The following is a 21,455-nucleotide window of genomic DNA, read 5'->3' as shown; positions in this document are numbered from 1 at the left end:
CATATCATAGCCTATATAATAGAGTATATAATATAGTGTAATAATATAAAATATACTATAATATATCTAGTATAACATAATAGTTATAATCTGATAAATTACATTAAATGGTAATATTGCTATTTATTATGTGTGCAGAAAGGAAAGGCTGGCCGCTGAAGAGAGGATGCCGGCCTTTTGCCTTCTGCAGACCTAAGAAATGGCAATGTTATATAGATTATACACACACAGACACACACACAAAAAGACACACACACACACACACACACACATATATATATATATTACATATAGAATTATTATTAATTACTTAGGCAGAAAGGGAAACGGTGGTTTCCTCTTTTCAGTGGCTGGTCTGAACACTTCTAATTATTTCCACACGTTTTGGCCATGGCTCTGTTGTTTATGTTAATTAATTAGGTTTAAATAATAATAATAATAATAATAATTACACTACTACCATTAGTACTTGTTATCATTATTGCTAAGCAAACCTAACAAGGGGTGCAATATCAAATAATTTTTATCATTGCTGTTGTTGTTAATTATATTGTTTGATATTGTGCCCCATCTTATGTTTAATAATATATTTATATATGAATAATAATAATAATAATAATAATCCAGCCAAAAGGCTATCAGAGCAGCTTACTATATAATTATAATGTAATTATTATATTATGTATTATATACTATATATTATATTAATTATTATTGTTGTTTTTGTTAATTATATTGTTTGACATCACACCCCTCTTATGTTTAATAATAATATTATATTTATATATGATTATTGTTATTATTATATCATATATTATATATCCTATTATATTATTTGTTGCCTGCTTTACTTGACTGAACCCTTTCTTGTATTGTTATGCATTATTTATATGTATTATGCTATTATTTCTTAGACTGTAAGACATGGGCAGGTTTAATTTATCCATCTTATTGTTTGTATGGAGAGCGCTGTGTAAATCTACAGCGCTATATAAATAAAGCAGCATAATAATAATAATAATAATAATAATAATAAGACAAGTTTCCTTATCTCACCCGAAGCGACTCAAGCTCTTTCTCCGTGAAATTGGTGGACTTGGCCATATCCCACAAGTCAATCACCCGCGGCTCTTGAAATTCTGGAACGACAAGATTGACATTTCATAGAACCAGAGAGTTGGAAGAGACCCAAGAAGGGCCCTGGTCCAGTCCAGCCCTCTTCTTCTTCTGCCATGCAGGAACTCTCCTCCATCAAAGCATCCCCATCGACAGAGTGCCATCCAGCCTCTGCTGTTTAAAGACCAGGAGGGTCGGGGGCGTGACCCGGCCAAGGGCCCCATCCAGACGTCCCACGGACATGTCAAAGTCACGCCGCTCCGTACCGCTGTCGGCGTCGAATCCCTGGTGCGTGACGCGGCGCAGTCGCTCGAAGCCCTGGTTGATGCTGTGCAGCTTCTCCTTGAGCTCCGAGTGCTTCCTATGCAGCCGCTCCTCCTTGAAGGGACTCGCCTCTGCCACGTCCTCCGCTTCGTCCTCCAAGGCGGTGATCATGTTTTTATGGAGGTCTGGGAAGGAGGAAGTGCAAGGGCAAATGGGGCAAATGCTGGGGAATTTCACCCTACATACTCCACTAGATACCCCTCCGGTCCCCCTTTGCTTCCTATGGGGAAACCTCTTGTCAGTTCTAGGGCTTGATGTTAGATAAGGGAAGGAAGGAAGGGTCTCTGGTGGGAAGAGCTACAAAACGTGGGAGTATCCCCTATAGATAGATCATGATACAAAGGCCAGAACTTCACTTATGTAAAACTTAACCAGAGTTAGGAGCAAAGGAGGCTGCAAGTTAGAATTGCAAAGGTTTTACAGCAGTCCTAGGAAGCAGCTGAAGGTTTGCGTGTCTTTGTGCCTTTGTGCGTTTGTGTCTTTGTGCGTTTGTGTCTTTGTGCGTTTGTGTCTTTGTGCTTGTGCGTTTGTGCGTTTGTGTCTTTGTGTGCTTGTGCCTTTGTGCGTTTGTGTCTTTGTGTGCTTGTGCCTTTGTGCGTTTGTGTCTTTGTGCGTTTGTGTCTTTGTGCGTTTGTGTCTTTGTGTGTTTGTGTCTTTGTGCGTTTGTGTCTTTGTGCCTTTGTGCGTTTGTGTTTTTGTGAGTTTGTGTCTTTGTGTGTTTGTGTATTTGTGTCTTTGTGTGCTTGTGTCTTTGTGTCTTTGTGCCTTTGTGTGCTTGTGCCTTTGTGCCTTTGTGTGTTTGTGTCTTTGTGCGTTTGTGCGTTTGTGTCTTTGTGTGCTTGTGTTTTTGTGCCTTTGTGTGTTTGTGTCTTTGTGCGTTTGTGCCTTTGTGTCTTTGTGTGTTTGTGTCTTTGTGTGTTTGTGTATTTGTGTCTTTGTGCCTTTGTGCGTTTGTGTCTTTGTGTGTTTGTGTCTTTGTGCCTTTGTGTGCTTGTGTCTTTGTGCCTTTGTGTCTTTGTGCGTTTGTGTCTTTGTGTCTTTGTGCGTTTGTGTCTTTGTGCCTTTGTGCGTTTGTGTCTTTGTGAGTTTGTGTCTTTGTGTGTTTGTGTATTTGTGTCTTTGTGTGCTTGTGTCTTTGTGTGCTTGTGTGTTTGTGTCTTTGTGCGTTTGTGTCTTTGTGCGTTTGTGTCTTTGTGCGCTTGTGTCTTTGTGCCTTTGTGTCTTTGTGCGTTTGTGTCTTTGTGCGTTTGTGTCTTTGTGCGTTTGTGCCTTTGTGTCTTTGTGTGTTTGTGTCTTTGTGTGTTTGTGTCTTTGTGTGCTTGTGCCTTTGTGTGCTTGTGCCTTTGTGCGTTTGTGCGTTTGTGTCTTTGTGCGTTTGTGTCTTTGTGCGTTTGTGTCTTTGTGTCTTTATGCCTTTGTGCGTTTGTGTCTTTGTGCGTTTGTGTCTTTGTGTGTTTGTGCGTTTGTGCCTTTGTGTCTTTGTGTGCTTGTGAGCTTGTGCCTTTGTGCGTTTGTGCCTTTGTGCGTTTGTGTCTTTGTGTGCTTGTGCCTTTGTGCGTTTGTGCCTTTGTGTCTTTGTGCGTTTGTGTCTTTGTGTCTTTGTGTGTTTGTGCCTTTGTGCGTTTGTGTCTTTGTGTGTTTGTGCGTTTGTGTCTTTGTGTCCTTGTGCGTTTGTGTCTTTGTGCGTTTGTGTCTTTGTGCATTTGTGTCTGTGTGCTTGTGCGTTTGTGTCTTTGTGCGTTTGTGTCTTTGTGTGTTTGTCTTTGTGCATTTGTGTGTTTGTGTCTTTGTGTCTTTGTGTGCTTGTGCGTTTGTGCCTTTGTGTGCTTGCCTTTGTGCGTTTGTGCCTTTGTGTGCTTGTGCCTTTGTGCGTTTGTGTCTTTGTGTGCCTGCGCCTTTGTGCCTTTGTGCGTTTGTGTCTTTGTGCGTTTGTGCCTTTGTGCGTTTGTGCCTTTGTGTGCTTGTGCCTTTGTGCGTTTGTGTCTTTGTGTGCTTGTGCCTTTGTGCCTTTGTGCGTTTGTGCCTTTGTGCGTTTGTGTCTTTGTGCGTTTGTGTCTTTGTGCGTTTGTATCTTTGTGTCTTTGTGTGTTTGTGTCTTTGTGTGTTTGTGTCTTTGTGTGTTTGTCTTTGTGTGTTTGTGTCTTTGTTTCTTTGTGTGCTTGTGCCTTTGTGCGTTTGTGCCTTTGTGTCTTTGTGTGCTTGTGCCTTTGTGTCTTTGTGCCTTTGTGTCTTTGTGTGCTTGTGCCTTTGTGCGTTTGTGCCTTTGTGTCTTTGTGTGTTTGTGCCTTTGTGTCTTTGTGTGCTTGTGCCTTTGTGTCTTTGTGCCTTTGTGCGTTTGTGCCTTTGTGCCTTTGTGTGCTTGTGCCTTTGTGTCTTTGTGTCTTTGTGCCTTTGTGCCTTTGTGCCTTTGTGCGTTTGTGCGTTTGTGCGTTTGTGTCTTTGTGCCTTTGTGCCTTTGTGCGTTTGTGCCTTTGCGTCTTTGTGTGCTTGTGCCTTTGTGTCTTTGTGCCTTTGTGCGTTTGTGCCTTTGTGTCTTTGTGTGTTTGTGCCTTTGTGTCTTTGTGTGCTTGTGCCTTTGTGTCTTTGTGCCTTTGTGCGTTTGTGCCTTTGCGTCTTTGTGTGCTTGTGCCTTTGTGCCTTTGTGTCTTTGTGTGTTTGTGTCTTTGTGTGCTTGTGCCTTTGTGCGTTTGTGTCTTTGTGCCTTTGTGTCTTTGTGTCTTTGTGCATTTGTGTCTTTGTGCGTTTGTGTCTTTGTGCGTTTGTGTCTTTGTGCGTTTGTGCGTTTGTGCCTTTGTGTCTTTGTGTGTTTGTGCCTTTGTGTCTTTGTGTGCTTGTGCGTTTGTGTCTTTATGTCTTTGTGCGTTTGTGTCTTTGTGTGTTTGTCTTTGTGCATTTGTGTGTTTGTGTCTTTGTGTGCTTGTGCGTTTGTGCCTTTGTGTGCTTGCCTTTGTGCGTTTGTGCCTTTGTGTGCTTGTGCCTTTGTGCGTTTATGTCTTTGTGTGCCTGCGCCTTTGTGCCTTTGTGCGTTTGTGTCTTTGTGCGTTTGTGTCTTTGTGCGTTTGTATCTTTGTGTCTTTGTGCGTTTGTGTCTTTGTGTCTTTGTGCCTTTGTGTCTTTGTGTCTTTGTGTCTTTGTGCGTTTGTGTCTTTGCGTCTGAGAGGTGCATTTTTAAATTATTTTTACTTTTAACTTTTTTAATTTTTAAATTAAATTTATTCTAAAATGTAATAAATATTTTTATATTTTTATTTTATATATTTTTAAATTTTTAAACTAAAGAATAAAAGATAAACAGAAAAATATCATCCATCATCAAAACAAAAGCAATTAAGAGCAAAAGGAGCAAATCTTGGTCCTCCTAAAGAATAGATGCGGAATTACCTTCAACCCAAGTGGCAACACAAAAGCAACAATCACGGCAGGCGCCTCTCTCTCTGGCCCTTTCGCAAGGCCTGGCTTCATGGGGCAGAGGAGGGGCTCCCTTGTGTCCCCTTCCCCCAGAACCGGGGCTCGGAGGGGCTCCTGCTCCGCTTGCGCTGCGGAGGCATCTTCCCAGACTGGGAGGCAGCTGGGCTTCCATTCGCCTTCTTTCACCTGTTTTAGCCGCTGTTTGATAATGCTGCTGTTTTTGCTTTGAGGGGAATAAGGGGATTGTGTGGCTTTAGTTATTGTGGGTGCCTTATGTATTTTAGGGATGGATTTGTGTTGCCCTAAGCTGCCTCCAGCCTCAGGGAGAGGTGGGATATACATAACATTTACTATTGTTGTTGTTGTTGTTGTTATTGTTATCATTATATTAATGCCAGGTGCGTGTGTGTGTGTGTGTGTGTTATTGCAGCAAGTGAACACAGAAGAGCTGAACCCAACAGTTCAATGCCTTCAAACAGGTTCTCAGTTCACAGCATGGGGTTGTTCTCACTGGCTTATACACCGGGTTACAACTCAAATCCAAGGTGTAGTGTTCCTACTGAAACCCAAATTAACTCTAGAACAGTTCTAGAATAACCCGATATCGTTTCTACTTTGATTCGAATCCAATTCAGTTTATTAATTTAATTCGGGTTAGAGGCTTATAAACCGGTGTAAAAAAATGGAAGGGTTGCCCCAGGGTTATTATCCCTTGATTCGGGATCGGATTTGGAGTATTTAAAGAGGAACGTTTTGGCCTTTGAATGGGGTCAACTGGACGGGGGGAGCGGAGCGCCAGGGGCTCTTTGTCTCTTTCTGCATCGCCAGCGCCATTTCCTTCCATGCGCATAGACTTTCCCCAGTGGATTGCAACCTGCCCTCTCTCTGAGGAGAGCCACTGAACACCATTGGTAACGACAGCCCTCTGGGGGAAAGAGGGCCTTTCCTTCTCTCTTTCCCAAAGGCAATCTGGGCAGTGTGTCTCTGTGTGTATTCCAACCCTGGGCTTTGGAGGCAGAAGAGTCTCTAGCCACTTAAAGCCACTGCCTTCTCCTCCTTGATCCAATTTGGCAAACACACACACACACTATAGACAGACAAACAGATAGATAGATAGACAGACACACACATGTTTATATATGAATACTCACACACACACACGCATATATATATATATACACACACACACACACACAAACATAGGTATATACACACATACATATTTGTGTGTGTGTTTGCACGCATGTATATATACGAATATGAATGTATATTTGTGTGTGTGTGTGTGTGTATGTATATCTAAAGTAAATTATAAAGTAACAACGAACAAGGACTCATCTCTAGTTCCAAACCCAGTGTAGAAATAACACTGTTTGAGACCCCTTAACCTTCCCTGGCTCAGTACTAAGGAATTATGGGAACGGTTGTGTTTGAGAGACATTGATCCTCCTCTGCAGAGAGTGCTGGTGCCATAATGAACTACCATTCCCAGGATTCCCTAGCACTGAGCCATGGCAGTTAATATGGGGAGACACAGAAGAGGACGGATAAGGTCCTTCTTGAGAGCCTGCCGCCCCTCCAGAAACATCTCTCCCCAAATCTCCAAGCCAGAAGGATGACTGCTTCTCTGGGGCCTTTCTTCCAAGGCAGCAGCCAAGCAGCAGTGCTTTGGGGAGGCCCCCATCCTTCCCCAGGACTCAGGGCTTAGGCTGATAGGCCGATAGGCACTTTAAGCGCCTCCTGATTGGCTCTTTTAAAAAGCAAATTAAAAACGGCCAGGGAGTGGCAACGCAGGGACAGGACACATCGGTGCAGGTGACTCCGAATTATTGTGACGTCGTGATGACGTCACTTTGATTGACAGCCGAAACAAGTGAATGCGAACGAAAAAGTGACAGAACCGGTTTAAATATACACCGATTCATTCATGAATAGGAACGAAAGCGGATCATTTAAAGCGAATCAGTTGGTAAATGAGAACGAAGAACAAAAAGCGATTTGGAACACGGGAAACACCCCTGTGACTTTGAATCGGTTTTACCGAAACCAGTGCATTTTAAATCGTTGCAAATCGTAAGAGAGAACAACCCCTTTCTTCTCAGGAAGGTCTGTTTTCGCAAGGCAGTCTTGTCAATGCGATGCAGGTCTCCCATCTAAGAAGCCGATCAAAGGCAATGCAGAACGGAAGCAAAGACTATGGAAGAGGGCTGATGGCGCAGCAGCAGTCGTCACCATCATCATCATCACCATCTGATTTTGGAGGGTTTAATTGTGGACTTGCTTTAATGAATTACATGCCTTGGGATTCTCCCGCAGCGGATTTCTTTGCTGTTGGCTGCCTTAGATGGAAGGATGAAGGGCAACGGATGCAAGAAGCACAACCAAGAATCCAAGCAGCTGGTTCGGGTCTTTGCGGGACTCATCCTGCCCCCAACCCCAAAAACTATGGCTTCCTTCCCATCGCCCCCATTGCTCCCCCCACATGGCCCAACATGCAAACCCCTCGATACCTTCCGTGCGACTGACGGCCTCCATCAGGATGTTGTACTCATGGACCTTCTCCTTGTGATGCCTGAACTCCCGCCAGAGCTTCTCCAGCTCTTCCTCAGAGAACTTGCCAGAGGACTTGGCCTGGAGAGGAGGGTCAAGGGAGAAACCCAAGGGATTATGGGAGGAGGAGCGCAAGGACCCCTACTTCATACTCTCAGAGAGTATCTTGAAGCACTGAATATGCCCAAGCTGTGAACACTAGAACCATACAGTTGGAGGACACCCTGAGGGCCATCCAAACCCAACGTCCGACAGACACTGACCATAGAACTGCAATTGAGGAGCTACAAAGGCCTAGTAGAGTGTCCTCTCTAGGAATCTCTAGGTCCTCCAGGGCAACTCTGGTCAACATCTGACAGACACCAACCATAGAACTGCAATGGAGGAGCTACAAAGATCTCTAGAGATCTCCACAGGAAGCAAGGCAAGAAAGACCTCCTCTGCCTGCTGCTCCCAGAGTTCTCCACAGGAAGCAAGGCAAGAAGGACCGGTGCTGAAAGACCTTCCTGCTTACACTGGACTTTTTTCTGCAGAAAGCAAGAGCAAGTAAGACTTTCTGCTCCCTCAGGCCCACCTCCTGCTTGCATTGGACTCTTCCTCTGGAGGCACCCCTCCTTTTTTCTTTCCTGTCTCTCCCATTGTCACACCTTTTCCTGTTGATCACTGCATAGTGAATCCCATCCTTCCCATGGCTCCACACATCTCTCCTAACCTGATCCCCATCCAGCCTCTCCCTGTCTCCCTGCTGCCCTTCCTCTGTTCCCTCTGGAACTGCCGCTCTGCTGCCCCTAAAGCAGCAGCAATCCATGACCCTTTTCTCTCCAAATCCCTTAATCTCTTCGCTCTCACAGAAACCTGGCTCCCAGCCCATGATACTGCAACCTCTGCTGCCCTTTCTTTTGGCGGTCTCTCCTTCACGCACACAAGCCGTCCTGAGGGTCGAGGAGGAAGGCTTGGTATCTTGCTATCTAACTCCTGCCAGTTTCAAGTTCTACCTTTTCCCCCCAGCTATCGTTTCTCTTCCTTTGAGTTTCATCCTAGTAGACTCTTTTCTCCTCTACAGCTCCGGGTTGCAGTCATCTATCGCCCTCCTGGCTCTGCCACCCAGTTCCTATCTGACTTTGAATCATGGCTGACGTTCTTTCTTTCAGATTCAGTCCCCACTTTGATCCTAGGTGACTTTAATATCCACGTTGATGATTCCAATAACCCTACAACATCTCGCTTTAACTCTCTGCTAGCTTCTTTTGGCCTCCAATCACACTCCAACTCTTCAACTCATTCTCTTGGTCACTATCTTGACCTAGTTCTTGCTGCAAACTGCACTATTTCTGACTACCTGACACTTGACTTTCCACTATCTGACCATCATTGATCAGGAGAGCTTTAAACTGAGTTCCGAGGGGAAGGGAGACAATATTAAGGAAGGCGAAAGGGATGGCGAAAATAGTCAAACTGACATAGAGGAAACAAGGCAAACAGTGCAAGGGCCCAACATTGGGAGGCAGAAAAACTTGCACAGGCAGCAAGTAAAAGGGAACCATGGTCTGCGATGTCTCTACACTAATGCACAGAGCATGGGAAATAAGCAAGATGAACTCGAACTCCTAGTACAAGAAAGCAAATATGATATAATAGGCATCACTGAAACCTGGTGGGATGAGTCTCATGACTGGAATGTGGAAATAGAGGGGTATAACCTTATTAAGAGAAATAGGCCAAACAGGAAAGGAGGAGGAATAGCACTATATGTCAGAGATATTTACACCAGTGAAGAGATCCTGGACATCAATCATGGAAGCCAGGTGGAGAGCATCTGGATAAGAATCAAAGGGGAGGGAAACAACAAGGATGTTACGGTGGGAGTCTACTACAGACCCGCACGTCAGACTGAGGAATTGGATGATGCCTTTCTAGAACAGATGACCACACAGTCAGAAAGGAGAGATGTAGTAGTGATGGGCGACTTCAACTACCCTGATATTTGCTGGAAGTCAAACTCAGCCAAATCCTCAAGGTCTAGCAAATTCCTCACTTGCCTGGAAGACAATTTCATGGTCCAAAAGGTGGAAGAGGCAACAAGGGGGTCAGCTATTTTAGATCTGATCCTAACCAACAAGGATGACTTGGTTAATGGGGTGCAAGTGGTGGGATCCTTAGGTGGAAGTGACCATGTTCTCCTGGAGTTTGTAATACAGTGGAAAGGAGAAGCCAGGCAGAGTCAGACACGCATCCTAGACTTTAGGAGAGCGGATTTCAGTAAACTTAGAGAAGTATTGAGGGCGATTCCATGGTCAGAAATACTAAAAGATAAAGGAGTTCAGGACGGATGGGACTTTCTCAAAATGGAGATACTGAAGGCACAGTTTCAAACAGTTCCAGTGAGAAAGAAAAACCGGAGGTGTCTCAAGAAACCAGGATGGATGACTAAGGAACTTTCAACCGAGATGAGTTCGAAACGGAAGATGTATAAGAAATGGAAAAAGGGGGAAATCACGAAAAAGGAATTCAAAGAAATAGCAGGCATTTGTAGGGTAAAGTCAGAAAAGCTAAAGCGCAGAACGAACTCAGGCTTGCTAGAGAGGTTAAGAACAATAAAAAGGGCTTTTTTGGATATGTCCGCAGCAAGAGGAAGAAGAAGGAAACGGTAGGGTCACTGCGTGGAGAAGATGGCAAAATGCTAACAGGAGATAGAGAAAAGGCAGAATTACTCAAGACCTTCTTTGCCTCAGTCTTCTCAGAAAAGGAAAAGGGGCTCAACCTGAGGATAATGGAGCAGAGGACAGAATAGGGGAATTTCAGCACAGAATAAGTAAAGAGATAGTAGAGGAACACCTTGTTAATCTAAATGAATTTAAGTCTCCGGGACCAGATGAACTCCATCCAAGAGTATTAAAAGAACTGGCAAAAGTAATATCGGAGCCATTGGCAATAATAGTCTTTGAGGACTCCTGGAGAAGAGGAGAAGTCCCAGCCGACTGGAGGAGGGCAAACGTTGTCCCCATCTTCAAAAAGGGGAAGAAAGAGGATCCCAACAATTATCGTCCAGTTAGTCTGACATCAATCCCAGGAAAGATTCTGGAGCAGATCATTAAACAGAGAGTCTGGGAACATCTAGAAGGCAATGCCATAATCACAAAAAGTCAACATGGGTTTCAGAGAAACAAGTCATGCCAGACAAACCTAATCTCTTTCTTTGATAAAATGACCACTTTGGTAGATGAAGGGAATGTTGTGGATGTAGTATATCTTGATTTCAGTAAGGCCTTTGACAAGGTTTCCCATGACATTCTTGCAAACAAGCTTGTAAAATGTGGGCTAGACAAAGGAACTGTTAAATGGATCTGTAATTGGTTGACCTGCCGAACCCAAAGGGTGCTCAACAATGGCTCCTTTTCATCCTGGAGAGAAGTGACCAGTGGGGTCCCACAGGGCTCTGTCCTGGGCCCAGGGCTATTCAACATCTTTATCAATGACCTGGATGACAGAATTGGGGGCACACTTATCAAATTTGCAGATGACACCAAATTAGGGGGAATAGCTAATACCCCAGAGGACAGGATCAAGATTCAAAATGACCTGAATAGACTAGAAAGCTGGGCCAAAGCTAACAAAATGAAATTCAACACAGAGAAATGTAAGGTATTGCACTTAGGGCGGAAAAATAAAATGCACAGATATAGGATGGGTGACACCTGGCTGAATGAAACTACGTGTGAAAGGGATCTAGGAGTCCAAGTAGACCACAAGTTGAACATGAGTGAACAGTGTGATGCGGCAGCTAAAAAGGCCAATGCAATTTTAGGCTGCATCAATAGAAATATAGTGTCTAGATCAAGAGAAGTAATAGTGCCACTGTATTCTGCTCTGGTCAGGCCCCACCTGGAATACTGTGTCCAGTTCTGGGCGCCACAATTCAGAAAGGACATTGAGAAACTGGAGCGTGTCCAAAGGAGGGCGACAAAAATGGTGAAGGGTCTGGAAACCATGAAGCCCTATGAGGAACGACTCAGGGAGCTGGGGATGTTTAGCCTGGAGAAAAGAAGGTTAAGAGGTGATATGATAGCCCTGTTTAAATATTTGAAAGGATGTCATATTGAGGAGGGAGCAAGCTTGTTTTCTGCTGCTCCAGAGAACAAGACCTGGAACAATGGATGCAAGCTACAGGAAAAGAGATTCCACCTCAACATTAGGAGGAACTTCCTGACAGTAAGGGCTGTTCGACAGTGGAATGCACTCCCTCGGAGGGTGATGGAGTCTCCTTCCTTGGAGGTCTTTAAACAGAGGCTGGATGGCCATCTGTCGGGGATGCTTTGATTTGGATTTCCTGCATGGCAGAATGGGGTTGGACTGGATCAGGGCCCTTGCGGTCACTTCCAACTCTACGATTCTATGATTCTATGATCATTTAATCTCCTTTGCTCTTACGCATACTCCACCTCCTCGTCACACTGTTCAACGCCATTTTCGTAACCTTCAATCTGTTGACGCTAACCATCTTGGTCTGACCCTGGATTCATCTCTCTCTTCCCTAAATCTTGGGGATTCTGCTGACTCAACGATGTCTTTATTTAACTCCACTCTTTCCTCAACTTTCAACCATTTTGCCCGTCTCTGTCCGCACTTCTTCTTCTAAGACTAGGCCCCAGCCCTGGCTTACCCCCAACATTAAGTTTCTCCGGTCCTGCTCTAGAGCAGCCGAACGTCTTTGGAGAAAGTCCAAAGAGTGGGCTGATTTTATCCATTTCAAATTTGTTCTTTCTTCCTTCTCACGCGCCCTGTCTATGGCAAAACAGAATTATTACAAATCATTGATCTCTGCCAATGAGAGGTGCCCGCAGCGTTTGTTCTCCACCTTCAACACGTTGCTTAAACCTCCCTCTACTCCTGTCTCTTCATCATTCTCTCCTAATGACTTTGCTAATTATTTCGTCTCAAAGATCACCACCATTCGCTCTGAGATAGTCCCTTCTGATTCCTCTTCCGCTCATAATCTTCTATTGCCCTCGCCTAACAAATTTTCTGTCTTTCCTCCTGCCTCTTTGGATGAATTCTCTACACTTCTGAACTCTTCCAAACCTCCAACTTGTTCTCACTAAGATCTCCAATGACCTTTTACAGGCCAAGACTAATGGCCTTTACTCTGTTCTCATCCTTCTTGATTTGTCTGCAGCCTTTGACACCGTTGATCAGTGTCTCCTAATTGACATACTCTCTGACCTTGGGTTCTCAGACTCTGTTCTCGACTGGTTTAGATCTTACTTGTCTGGCCGATCTTTTGCAGTAGTTGCAGGGGGTCAGACTTCATCTCCTGTTCCCTTCTCTGTTGGAGTTTCCCAGGGCTCTGTTCTGGGTCCCCTTCTGTTTTCTCTCTACACACTGTCCTTAGGAAAACTCATCAGCTCTTTTGGCTTTTCCTACTATCTGTATGCCGATGACACCCAGCTGTATCTTTCCGCCCCTGACCTTTCTCCAAGGCTTGAACAGCAAGTTTCGTCTTGTCTCACAGCTGTCTCTCAGTGGATGCACTATCGGCGTTTGAAACTCAACATGTCCAAGATGGAGCTTCTTGTCCTTCCTCCTAAGCCCACCCTTCAACACTCCTTTTCTGTCTCTGTGGACAACATTTCTATTCAACCAGTCCAGCAAGCCCGCAGTCTTGGCTTTATCTTTGACTCTTCTCTGTCGTGGATCCCTCAGATCCAGACCACAGCCAAGGCTTGTAGATTGCCAAAATCTGACCTTATCTCTCCGCCTCTTCTGCCAAGATCCTGGTCCATGCCCTAGTGATCTCACGACTGGATTCCTGTAACGTCCTCCTGGCTGGGCTTCCTCTTTCTCACCTCCGTCCTTTAATCTCCGTCCAGCATTCAGCTGCACGCAGTATCACTTCCACCCACCGCTCTGACCATATCTCTCCTGTGTTGGCATCCCTTCACTGGCTCCCTCTCCCTTTCCGCATTCAGTATAAGCTCCTGCCGTTGACGTTTAAAGCCCTCCATGGACTGGCCCTCCTTACTTATCAGACCTTCTTTCTCCTCACCTTCCCACTCCGTTGTTCCCTCCATTCTGGTAGTCAAGGCCTGCTGTCTCAGCCCAGGATTTCCTCTGCCCCATCCCGGATTCGCCCCTTTTCACTCGCTGCCCCTCACTCCTGGAACCTTCTTCTGCTGCGAGCAAGAGCCATCACTTCTTTTACCAGCTTCAAAACGGAGTTGAAGACCATTCTGTTCAGGGCAGCGTTCCCAGGCATTGCATAATTGTCACTTGCTATTTGATGTTCTTTTGTTGCCTGTTTTATTGAATCATTTCCTGTATTGCTCTGTATTTTATATGTATTATCCTACTAGAGAGGCCCCTTCCCCACCACCACTCCCTTTGTGTCGTGTCTTTTTAGATTGTAAGCCTGAGGGCAGGGAACCATCCAATTAAAAAGATTGCATGTACAGCGCTTTATAAATAAAGGTTAATAATAATAATATAATACAAAGGCCTAGTAGAGTATCCTCTCTAGGAATCTCTAGGTCCTCCAGGGCAACTCTGTGGTCAACCTCCAACAGACACTGACCATGGAACTGCGCTGGAGGAGCTACAAAGGCCTAGTAGAGTATCCTCTCTAGGAACCTCTAGGTCCTCCAGGGCAACTCTGTGTCCAACGTCCGACAGACACTGACCATAGAACTGCACTGGAAGAGCTACAAAGGCCTAGGAGAATGTTCTCTCTAGGAATCTCTAGGTCCTCCAGGGATACTCTATGGTCAGCCTCTGAAAGACACTGACTTACAGAAGCTACTACCAGGAATAGCAATAGGATGGACCAGAAAATAGCCCAACCCCCCCCCCCAAAACGAACGAAGCCCCCATTCCCTGCCCTCTTTTATGGGAATCCAGCCAAACCTTGTTCCAGAGCTTCACCAGCCGGGGGTCATCCAGAAGGTCCTCCTCTTCCAAGCCATCTTTGATGTAGTTTGTGGCCCCCGGCGGAGCATCCTTCTTCCCGTTCATCCCGTATTTGGCCAAAATCACTGAAGGGGAAACACAATAAAGAACTGTTGGTGGACACTTTAGGGTGGACTGTAAGCGAGGCCTCCACAGTTTCCTTGCAAGAGCCACATAAGCCAGAGGGGAGAACTACCTATGGGCCACTGACCATTTCCTGGCCGTCCCACTGGCATTTGATCCCATCCAGCAAGGCATCTGAGGCCAACGTTGATGGAGTCTGGTCTGATTCGGAGAAGGATGCATCAGAGGCATCCTCAGGACTAAGCCACAGAAAAGCAATGGAGGAGCCTGTCATGGTTTGAGTGCTGGACTGTGACTCTATAGAGACCTGGGTTCGAATCCCGGCCCAGCCATGGAAAGCCATTGCTTGACTTTGGGTAAGTCATAGTCTCCCAGCCTCAGAGGAAGGCAAGGGTAAACCTCATCTAAACAAAGGTTGGATGGCCATCTGTCAATGCGGATGTTTTGATTGTGAGTTCCTGCATGGCAAAAGAAGAGGGTTGGACTGAATGGCCCTCAGGATCCCTTCCAACCCTTAGATTCTCTGTATTCCTGCATGGCAGAAGTGGGTTAGTCTGGGTGGCACCTGTTGCTGGGACACTGCATTTCCTCCTCCGGTGATGGACCTAAACCCATAAGGGTAAGAGGGGTGTCCTGGGGCCACAGTCCCTGCTCAGCCCTGCAAGCCAAGTCACTTGGGTTGCAGGGTTAGAGAGTTTGGGGGGCCAGGGGTCTCCAACCCCTTCCTCCCTCTTACCGTCCAGGTTGCGCCTCAGCTTGGCCTCCTTCTCTCCGTCTTCGTCCAGCCCTTCGGCCTTCAGCTTCTTCCACTGAAGCTCATCCTTCTCCTGGATTTTCAGGTCACTGTGCAGCTCCGCCAGCTTCACGGCCGAGAGATGGAGCTGTCCAGAGGAAAAGCAGAGGCCAGGTCAGTTCAGGGGGGTCAAGCTGTGGGGGGAGTGGGATGGAGCACAGGCGCTGGTACAAGCATGTCCTCTATTCCTTCACCCAAGTCTTTGATAACGATGTTGACTAGTAAATGGCCCATGACATAACCCCACTGGACACTCCATTGGTCACTTCTCTCTAGGACAAAGAAGTAGAGGAGCCATTGCTGAGCATCCTTTGGGTTCAGATGGTCAGCCAATTACAAATCCATGTAACAGCTTTATTGCATATTCTTATAGCTTTGCATTTTAAATGGTATTAAATGGATTTTATAGTACCTCAAACAGAGGTTCAATACTTGCAGGGGTCAACCTGGACATGCCAAAGCCGCCTTTGACACGAAGGTCCACAGCCAAGGCAATGGCATCCCCAGTGGGCGGCAGCTGGAAATCCCAGGAGGGTCTTTAGGGGCAAGGCTGACCAGTGCAGCCAGTTGAGGCCAAAGGCTTCCTCCACTGACCCCAGAGCATCTTTGACCCCTCGGCCATATTAACCTCTCCTCGCCAACAGCTGTTCAGGTTGCATTAATGAAGAACCAGCCCAGCCATTAATGAGTAACCAGGGGCTGGGGAGGCTTGGAAAGGCCTCTGCTGGGGCCTTTGTGGCAAAGGAGTGCCTGGTATCAGCTTCGGCTGATACGCCAACTACGTCCCTGTCTGGACCAGGGAGACCTAGAAAAAGTAGTACATGCGCTGGTAACCTCTCGTTTGGATTTCTGCAATGCGCTCTACATGGGGCTACCTTTGTATCAGGTTCGGAAACTGCAATTGATTCAAAACGCAGCAGCCCGGCTAATTACGGGGACATCGAGGTCCGAACATATAACACCTATTTTAAAATCTCTACATTGGCTGCCAATTCGTTTCCAGCCCCAGTACAAAGTGTTGGTTATCACCTTTAAAGCCCTAAATGGCTTGAGCCCGGGGTTACTTGCCTCTCCCTACATAATCTCCCCCCCCCCCCGCACACTCAGATCTACAGGAAAACCCTTACTTAGCTACCCTAAGGTGAGACTGGCGATCACACAACAAAGGGCATTCACAGCAGTGGCGCCTTCCCTATGGAATGCCCTACCGGAAGAGATTCGCCTCAGTGGAACGGTGGAAGCCTTTAAGAAGGCTCTAAAGACTCATCTCTTCCTACAAGCCTACCCTCCCAATTCCCTCTGAGACCATCTCCCTCCCGTTGTCTTTGATATATAGTAATTCATGGTTTTAATAGTTCATTATATCTTATAATATGTTTTTAATCTTGTTTCAATTTACTTCTTTTAATATGTATTTAGATGTGGATATTTAATTGTTCTTAATGTTTGTTTTTAACAATATTGTAAACCGCTTTGATCATAGGAAAAGCGGTTAACAAATAAACAATTTATTAAAGAGGACCCTCCACTTTCACCCCAAAAACTTCCCCAAGGGAGGTGAAGTGGCCATTCTCCCAGTCTAACAGCAATGCCCGCCAACTCCCCAGTTTAATTGATGTTCGGTACTGGTCTGTTAATCATCTGAACTGATTTGGTTCACATGAATTGCTGTTTAAGTATTTGAAGGGAGGTCATACTGAGAATGGAGTGAGCTTGTTTTCTGCTGCTCCAGAGAATAGGAGACAATGGAGCAATGGATGCAAGTTGCAGGAAAAGAGGTTCCACATTATTGTTAGGAGCAACATCTTGACAGTAAGGGCAGTTGGACAGTGGAATAAAACATTTTCAGAGCTTGGTGGAGTCTCCCTCCTTGGAAGACTTTAAGCAGAGGCTGGATGGCCATCTGTCAATAGGGATGCTTTGATGTAGAGTTCCTGCATGGCAGAATAAAGGGGTTGGACTGGATCAGGGCCCTTTTTGGGGTCTCTTCCAACTCTAGGACTGTATGATTCAAACCCACAGAGACCCCCATCCTAACCTCCATGAATGTGGAGTCCCTAGCCACCAGCATCTCATACCAGGACGGACTAAAAGCCTGGACCAGTTCCAAAGTGGCTTGAGATCGGGATGCAGAATCCAGACTGGGAGAACTGGCCACACACCTCAAGCAATCCTTCTGGGCAGCAGTGCCCCAGGTGAGGAGCGCTGGGTGTTGCAGTCCAATGGTGTTTGCAGAATGACTGCAGCTCTGTCCCGAGGGGCTGGGATCTCAGCCTGACCTTCCAAAAGGTTCGCAGGCGCCAATCTGGACGTGCCAAAGCCACCTTCCCTGGGCCTATCATCAGGGAAATCCCAGGGGGGTCTTTTGGGGGCTGACACCACTGTCCCCCCCATCAGGCAAGGCTGACCTGTGGAGCCAGTTGAGGCCAAAGCCACTAGAAGTGTATGTGGTGTGAATGTTTGACTGTGTGTGTCTCTCTCTGTGTGTAAGGCCCTCTGTCCAGGGAGGGTCCGGGGGGGGGGGGGCTGGTCACTGGGTCTGTGTGACTCCAGGCCACCTTTGGACCCCCCTCAGCCAAGACCACAGGTTCAGTTTCAGCTCTCCTCCTCCTCTCCACTGGCTCTTCTTGGAGGCTGAAGCCGACTTAATGAAGGACCAGCCATTAATTAGTAACCAGCCATTAATTACTAACCCATTAATTAATGCTCGTAGGGAATCATTGTAGAATACTGGCCCATAGGGAATCATTGGGGAATCCTGGCCCATAGGGAATCATTGGGGAATACTGGCTCATAGGGAATCATTGGGGAACCCTGGCCCATAGGGAATCATTGGGGAATCCTGGCCCATAGGGAATCATTGGGGAATATTTTCCCATAGGGAATCATTTGGGAATATTGGCCCATACGGAATCATTGGGGAATACTGGCCCATAGGGAATCATTGGGGAATCCTGGCCCATAGGGAATCATTGGGGAATCCTGGCCCATAGGGAATCATTGGGGAATCCTGGCCCATAGGGAATCATTGGGGAATCCTGGTCCATAGGGAATCATTGGGGAATCCTGGCCCATAGGGAATCATTGGGGAATATTGGCCCATAGGGAATCATTGGAGAATCCTGGCCCATAGGGAATCATCGGGGAATCCTGGCCCATAGGGAATCATTGGGGAATATTGGCCCATAGGGAATCATTGGGGAATATTGGCCCATAGGGAATCATTGGGGAATATTGGCCCATAGGGAATCATTGGGGAATATTGGCCCATAGGGAATCATTGGGGAATCCTGGTCCATAGGGAATCATTGGGGAATCCTGGCCCATAGGGAATCATTGGGGAATCCTGGCCCATAGGGAATCATTGGGGAATCCTGGTCCATAGGGAATCATTGGGGAATACTGGCCCATAGGGAAACATTGGGGAATACTGGCCCATAGGAAATCATTGGGAATACTGGCTCATAGGGAATCATTGGAGAATCCTGGTCCATAGGGAATCATTGGGGAATATTGGCCCATAGGGAATCATTGGGGAATACTGGCCCATAGGGAATCATTGGGGAATCCTGGCCCATAGGGAATCATTGGGGAATATTGGCCCATAGGGAATCATTGGGGAATATTGGCTCATAGGGAATCATTGGGGAATCCTGGCCCATAGGGAATCATTGGGGAATATTGGCCCATAGGGAATCATTGGGGAATCCTGGTCCAAAGGGAATCATTGGGGAATATTGGCCCATAGGGAATCATTGGGGAATCCTGGCCCATAGGGAATCATTGGGGAATCCTGGCCCATAGGGAATCATTGGGGAATCCTGGCCCACAGGGAATCATTGGGTAATCCTGGCCCATAGGGAATCATTGGGGAATCCTGGCCCATAGGGAATCATTGGGGAATCCTGGTCCATAGGGAATCATTGGGGAATCCTGGCCCATAGGGAATCATTGGGGAATCATGGCCCATAGGGAATCATTGGGGAATCCTGGTCCATAGGGAATCATTGGGGAATATTGGCCCATAGGGAATCATTGGGGAATCCTGGTCCATAGGGAATCATTGGGGAATATTGGCCCATAGGGAATCATTGGGGAATATTGGCTCATAGGGAATCATTGGGGAATATTGGCCCATAGGGAATCATTGGGGAATCCTGGCCCATAGGGAATCATTGGGGAATCCTGGCCCATAGGGAATCATTGGGGAATCCTGGCCCATAGGGAATCATTGGGGAATATTGGCCCATAGGGAATCATTGGGGAATCCTGGCCCATAGGGAATCATTGGGGAATATTGGCCCATAGGGAATCATTGGGGAATATTGGCCCATAGGGAATCATTGGGGAATCCTGGCCCATAGGGAATCATTGGGGAATCCTGGCCCATAGGGAATCATTGGGGAATCCTGGCCCATAGGGAATCATTGGGGAATCCTGGCCCATAGGGAATCATTGGGGAAGACTGACCCATAGGGAATCATTGGGGAATCCTGGCCCATAGGGAATCATTGGGGAATCCTGGCCCATAGGGAATCATTGGGGAATCCTGGCCCATAGGGAATCATTGGGGAATCCTGGCCCATAGGGAATCATTGGGGAATCCTGGCCCATAGGGAATCATTGGGGAATCCTGGCCCATAGGGAATCATTGGGGAATCCTGGCCCATAGGGAATCATTGGGGAATATTGGCCCATAGGGAATCATTGGGGAATATTGGCCCATAGGGAATCATTGGGAAATCCTGGCCCATAGGGAATCATTGGGGAATCCTGGCCCATAGGGAATCATTGGGGAATCCTGGCCCATAGGGAATCATTGGGGAATCCTGGCCCATAGGGAATCATTGGGGAATCCTGGCCCATAGGGAATCATTGGGGAAGACTGACCCATAGGGAATCATTGGGGAATCCTGGCCCATAGGGAATCATTGGGGAATCCTGGCCCATAGGGAATCATTGGGGAATCCTGGCCCATAGGGAATCATTGGGGAATCCTGGCCCATAGGGAATCATTGGGGAATCCTGGCCCATAGGGAATCATTGGGGAATCCTGGCCCATAGGGAATCATTGGGGAATCCTGGCCCATAGGGAATCATTGGGGAATATTGGCCCATAGGGAATCATTGGGAAATCCTGGCCCATAGGGAATCATTGGGGAATATTGGCCCATAGGGAATCATTGGGGAATATTGGCCCATAGGGAATCATTGGGGAAGACTGACCCATAGGGAATCATTGGGGAATATTGGCCCATAGGGAATCATTGGGGAAGACTGGCCCATAGGGAATCATTGGGGAAGACTGGGCCATAGGGAATCATTGGGGAATATTGGCCCATAGGGAATCATTGGGGAAGACTGGCCCATAGGGAATCATTGGGGAAGACTGGGCCATAGGGAATCATTGGGGAATCCTGGTCCATAGGGAATCATTGGGGAATCTGGTCCATAGGGAATCACTGGGGAATATTGGCGCATAGGGAATCATTGGGGAATCCTGGTCCATAGGGAATCATTGGGGAATCTGGTCCATAGGGAATCATTGGGGAATCCTGGTCCATAGGGAATCACTGGGGAATATTGGCCCATAGGGAATCATTGGGGAATCCTGGTCCATAGGGAATCATTGGGGAATCTGGTCCATAGGGAATCATTGGGGAATCCTGGTCCATAGGGAATCATTGGGGAATATTGGCGCATAGGGAATCATTGGGGAATACTGGCCCATAGGGAATCATTGGGGAATCCTGGCCCCATAAGGAATCATTGGGGAACCATAGAGAATAGTTGACCATGGAGTGACTCACCCTTTGGGCCTTCTCCCAGACCTGATTAAGGCGGACCAGGCGGAACTGAGCGGCTTCCGTAACTCCTTCATTGGCCTCCTTCGAGTATTTGCTCCCCAAAGCCGCGCTGAGGAGGAAGAACAGCAGCCCGAAGATCCGCATCTGACTCGGCTGCAGCATGGCTTCCAAACATGAAGCAAATGAGAGTGAACTACGACTCCCACAATGCACCGCTCACCCCGCGCCCAAGGAGGAGGGCACTTTGTATTCACGTGAAGGGAAGGCCGCTTCCTATTGGCCTCTGGGTTTGTTGGGGCCGATCGGATTGGCCGAGCCGGTTTCAGTACCAGCCAATGGGAGTAGAGAATCCTCGTAAGTAGAGATAGGAGGGAAGCCTACCAAAAGGGCAAAATAAAAGGAGCCCAGGAAGCCCCCAGAACTGGACTCTTTTT

The 21,455-nt window shown here is 46.8% G+C and overlaps 1 protein-coding gene across 1 annotated transcript in view; it reads right to left on the bottom strand.

The window, feature by feature from the left end:
* Positions 1-21,220, bottom strand: part of LOC149324314 (alpha-2-macroglobulin receptor-associated protein-like) — a 40,489-nt gene extending 19,269 nt beyond the window's left edge. The window contains exons 1-6 of the mRNA XM_089498887.1: positions 21,025-21,220; positions 15,158-15,302; positions 14,296-14,423; positions 7,359-7,479; positions 1,383-1,565; positions 1,057-1,139 (exon numbers count right to left, since the gene is read on the bottom strand). Coding sequence (XP_089355013.1) covers positions 1,057-1,139; positions 1,383-1,565; positions 7,359-7,479; positions 14,296-14,423; positions 15,158-15,302; positions 21,025-21,183 — 819 coding nt within the window. The 5' untranslated portion in view covers positions 21,184-21,220. The remainder of the gene's footprint in view (positions 1-1,056; positions 1,140-1,382; positions 1,566-7,358; positions 7,480-14,295; positions 14,424-15,157; positions 15,303-21,024) is intronic.
* Between the last annotated feature and the right edge of the window lie 235 nt (positions 21,221-21,455).

Source organism: Sceloporus occidentalis, unplaced genomic scaffold, assembly GCF_023333645.1.
Source record: "Sceloporus occidentalis isolate IW3139 unplaced genomic scaffold, rSceOcc1.0.p SCAF_1, whole genome shotgun sequence".
Taxonomy (NCBI): Eukaryota; Metazoa; Chordata; class Lepidosauria; order Squamata; family Phrynosomatidae; genus Sceloporus; species Sceloporus occidentalis.
Note: the sequence above shows the minus strand (reverse complement) of the source record. Positions and strands in the feature narration are given on the sequence as shown.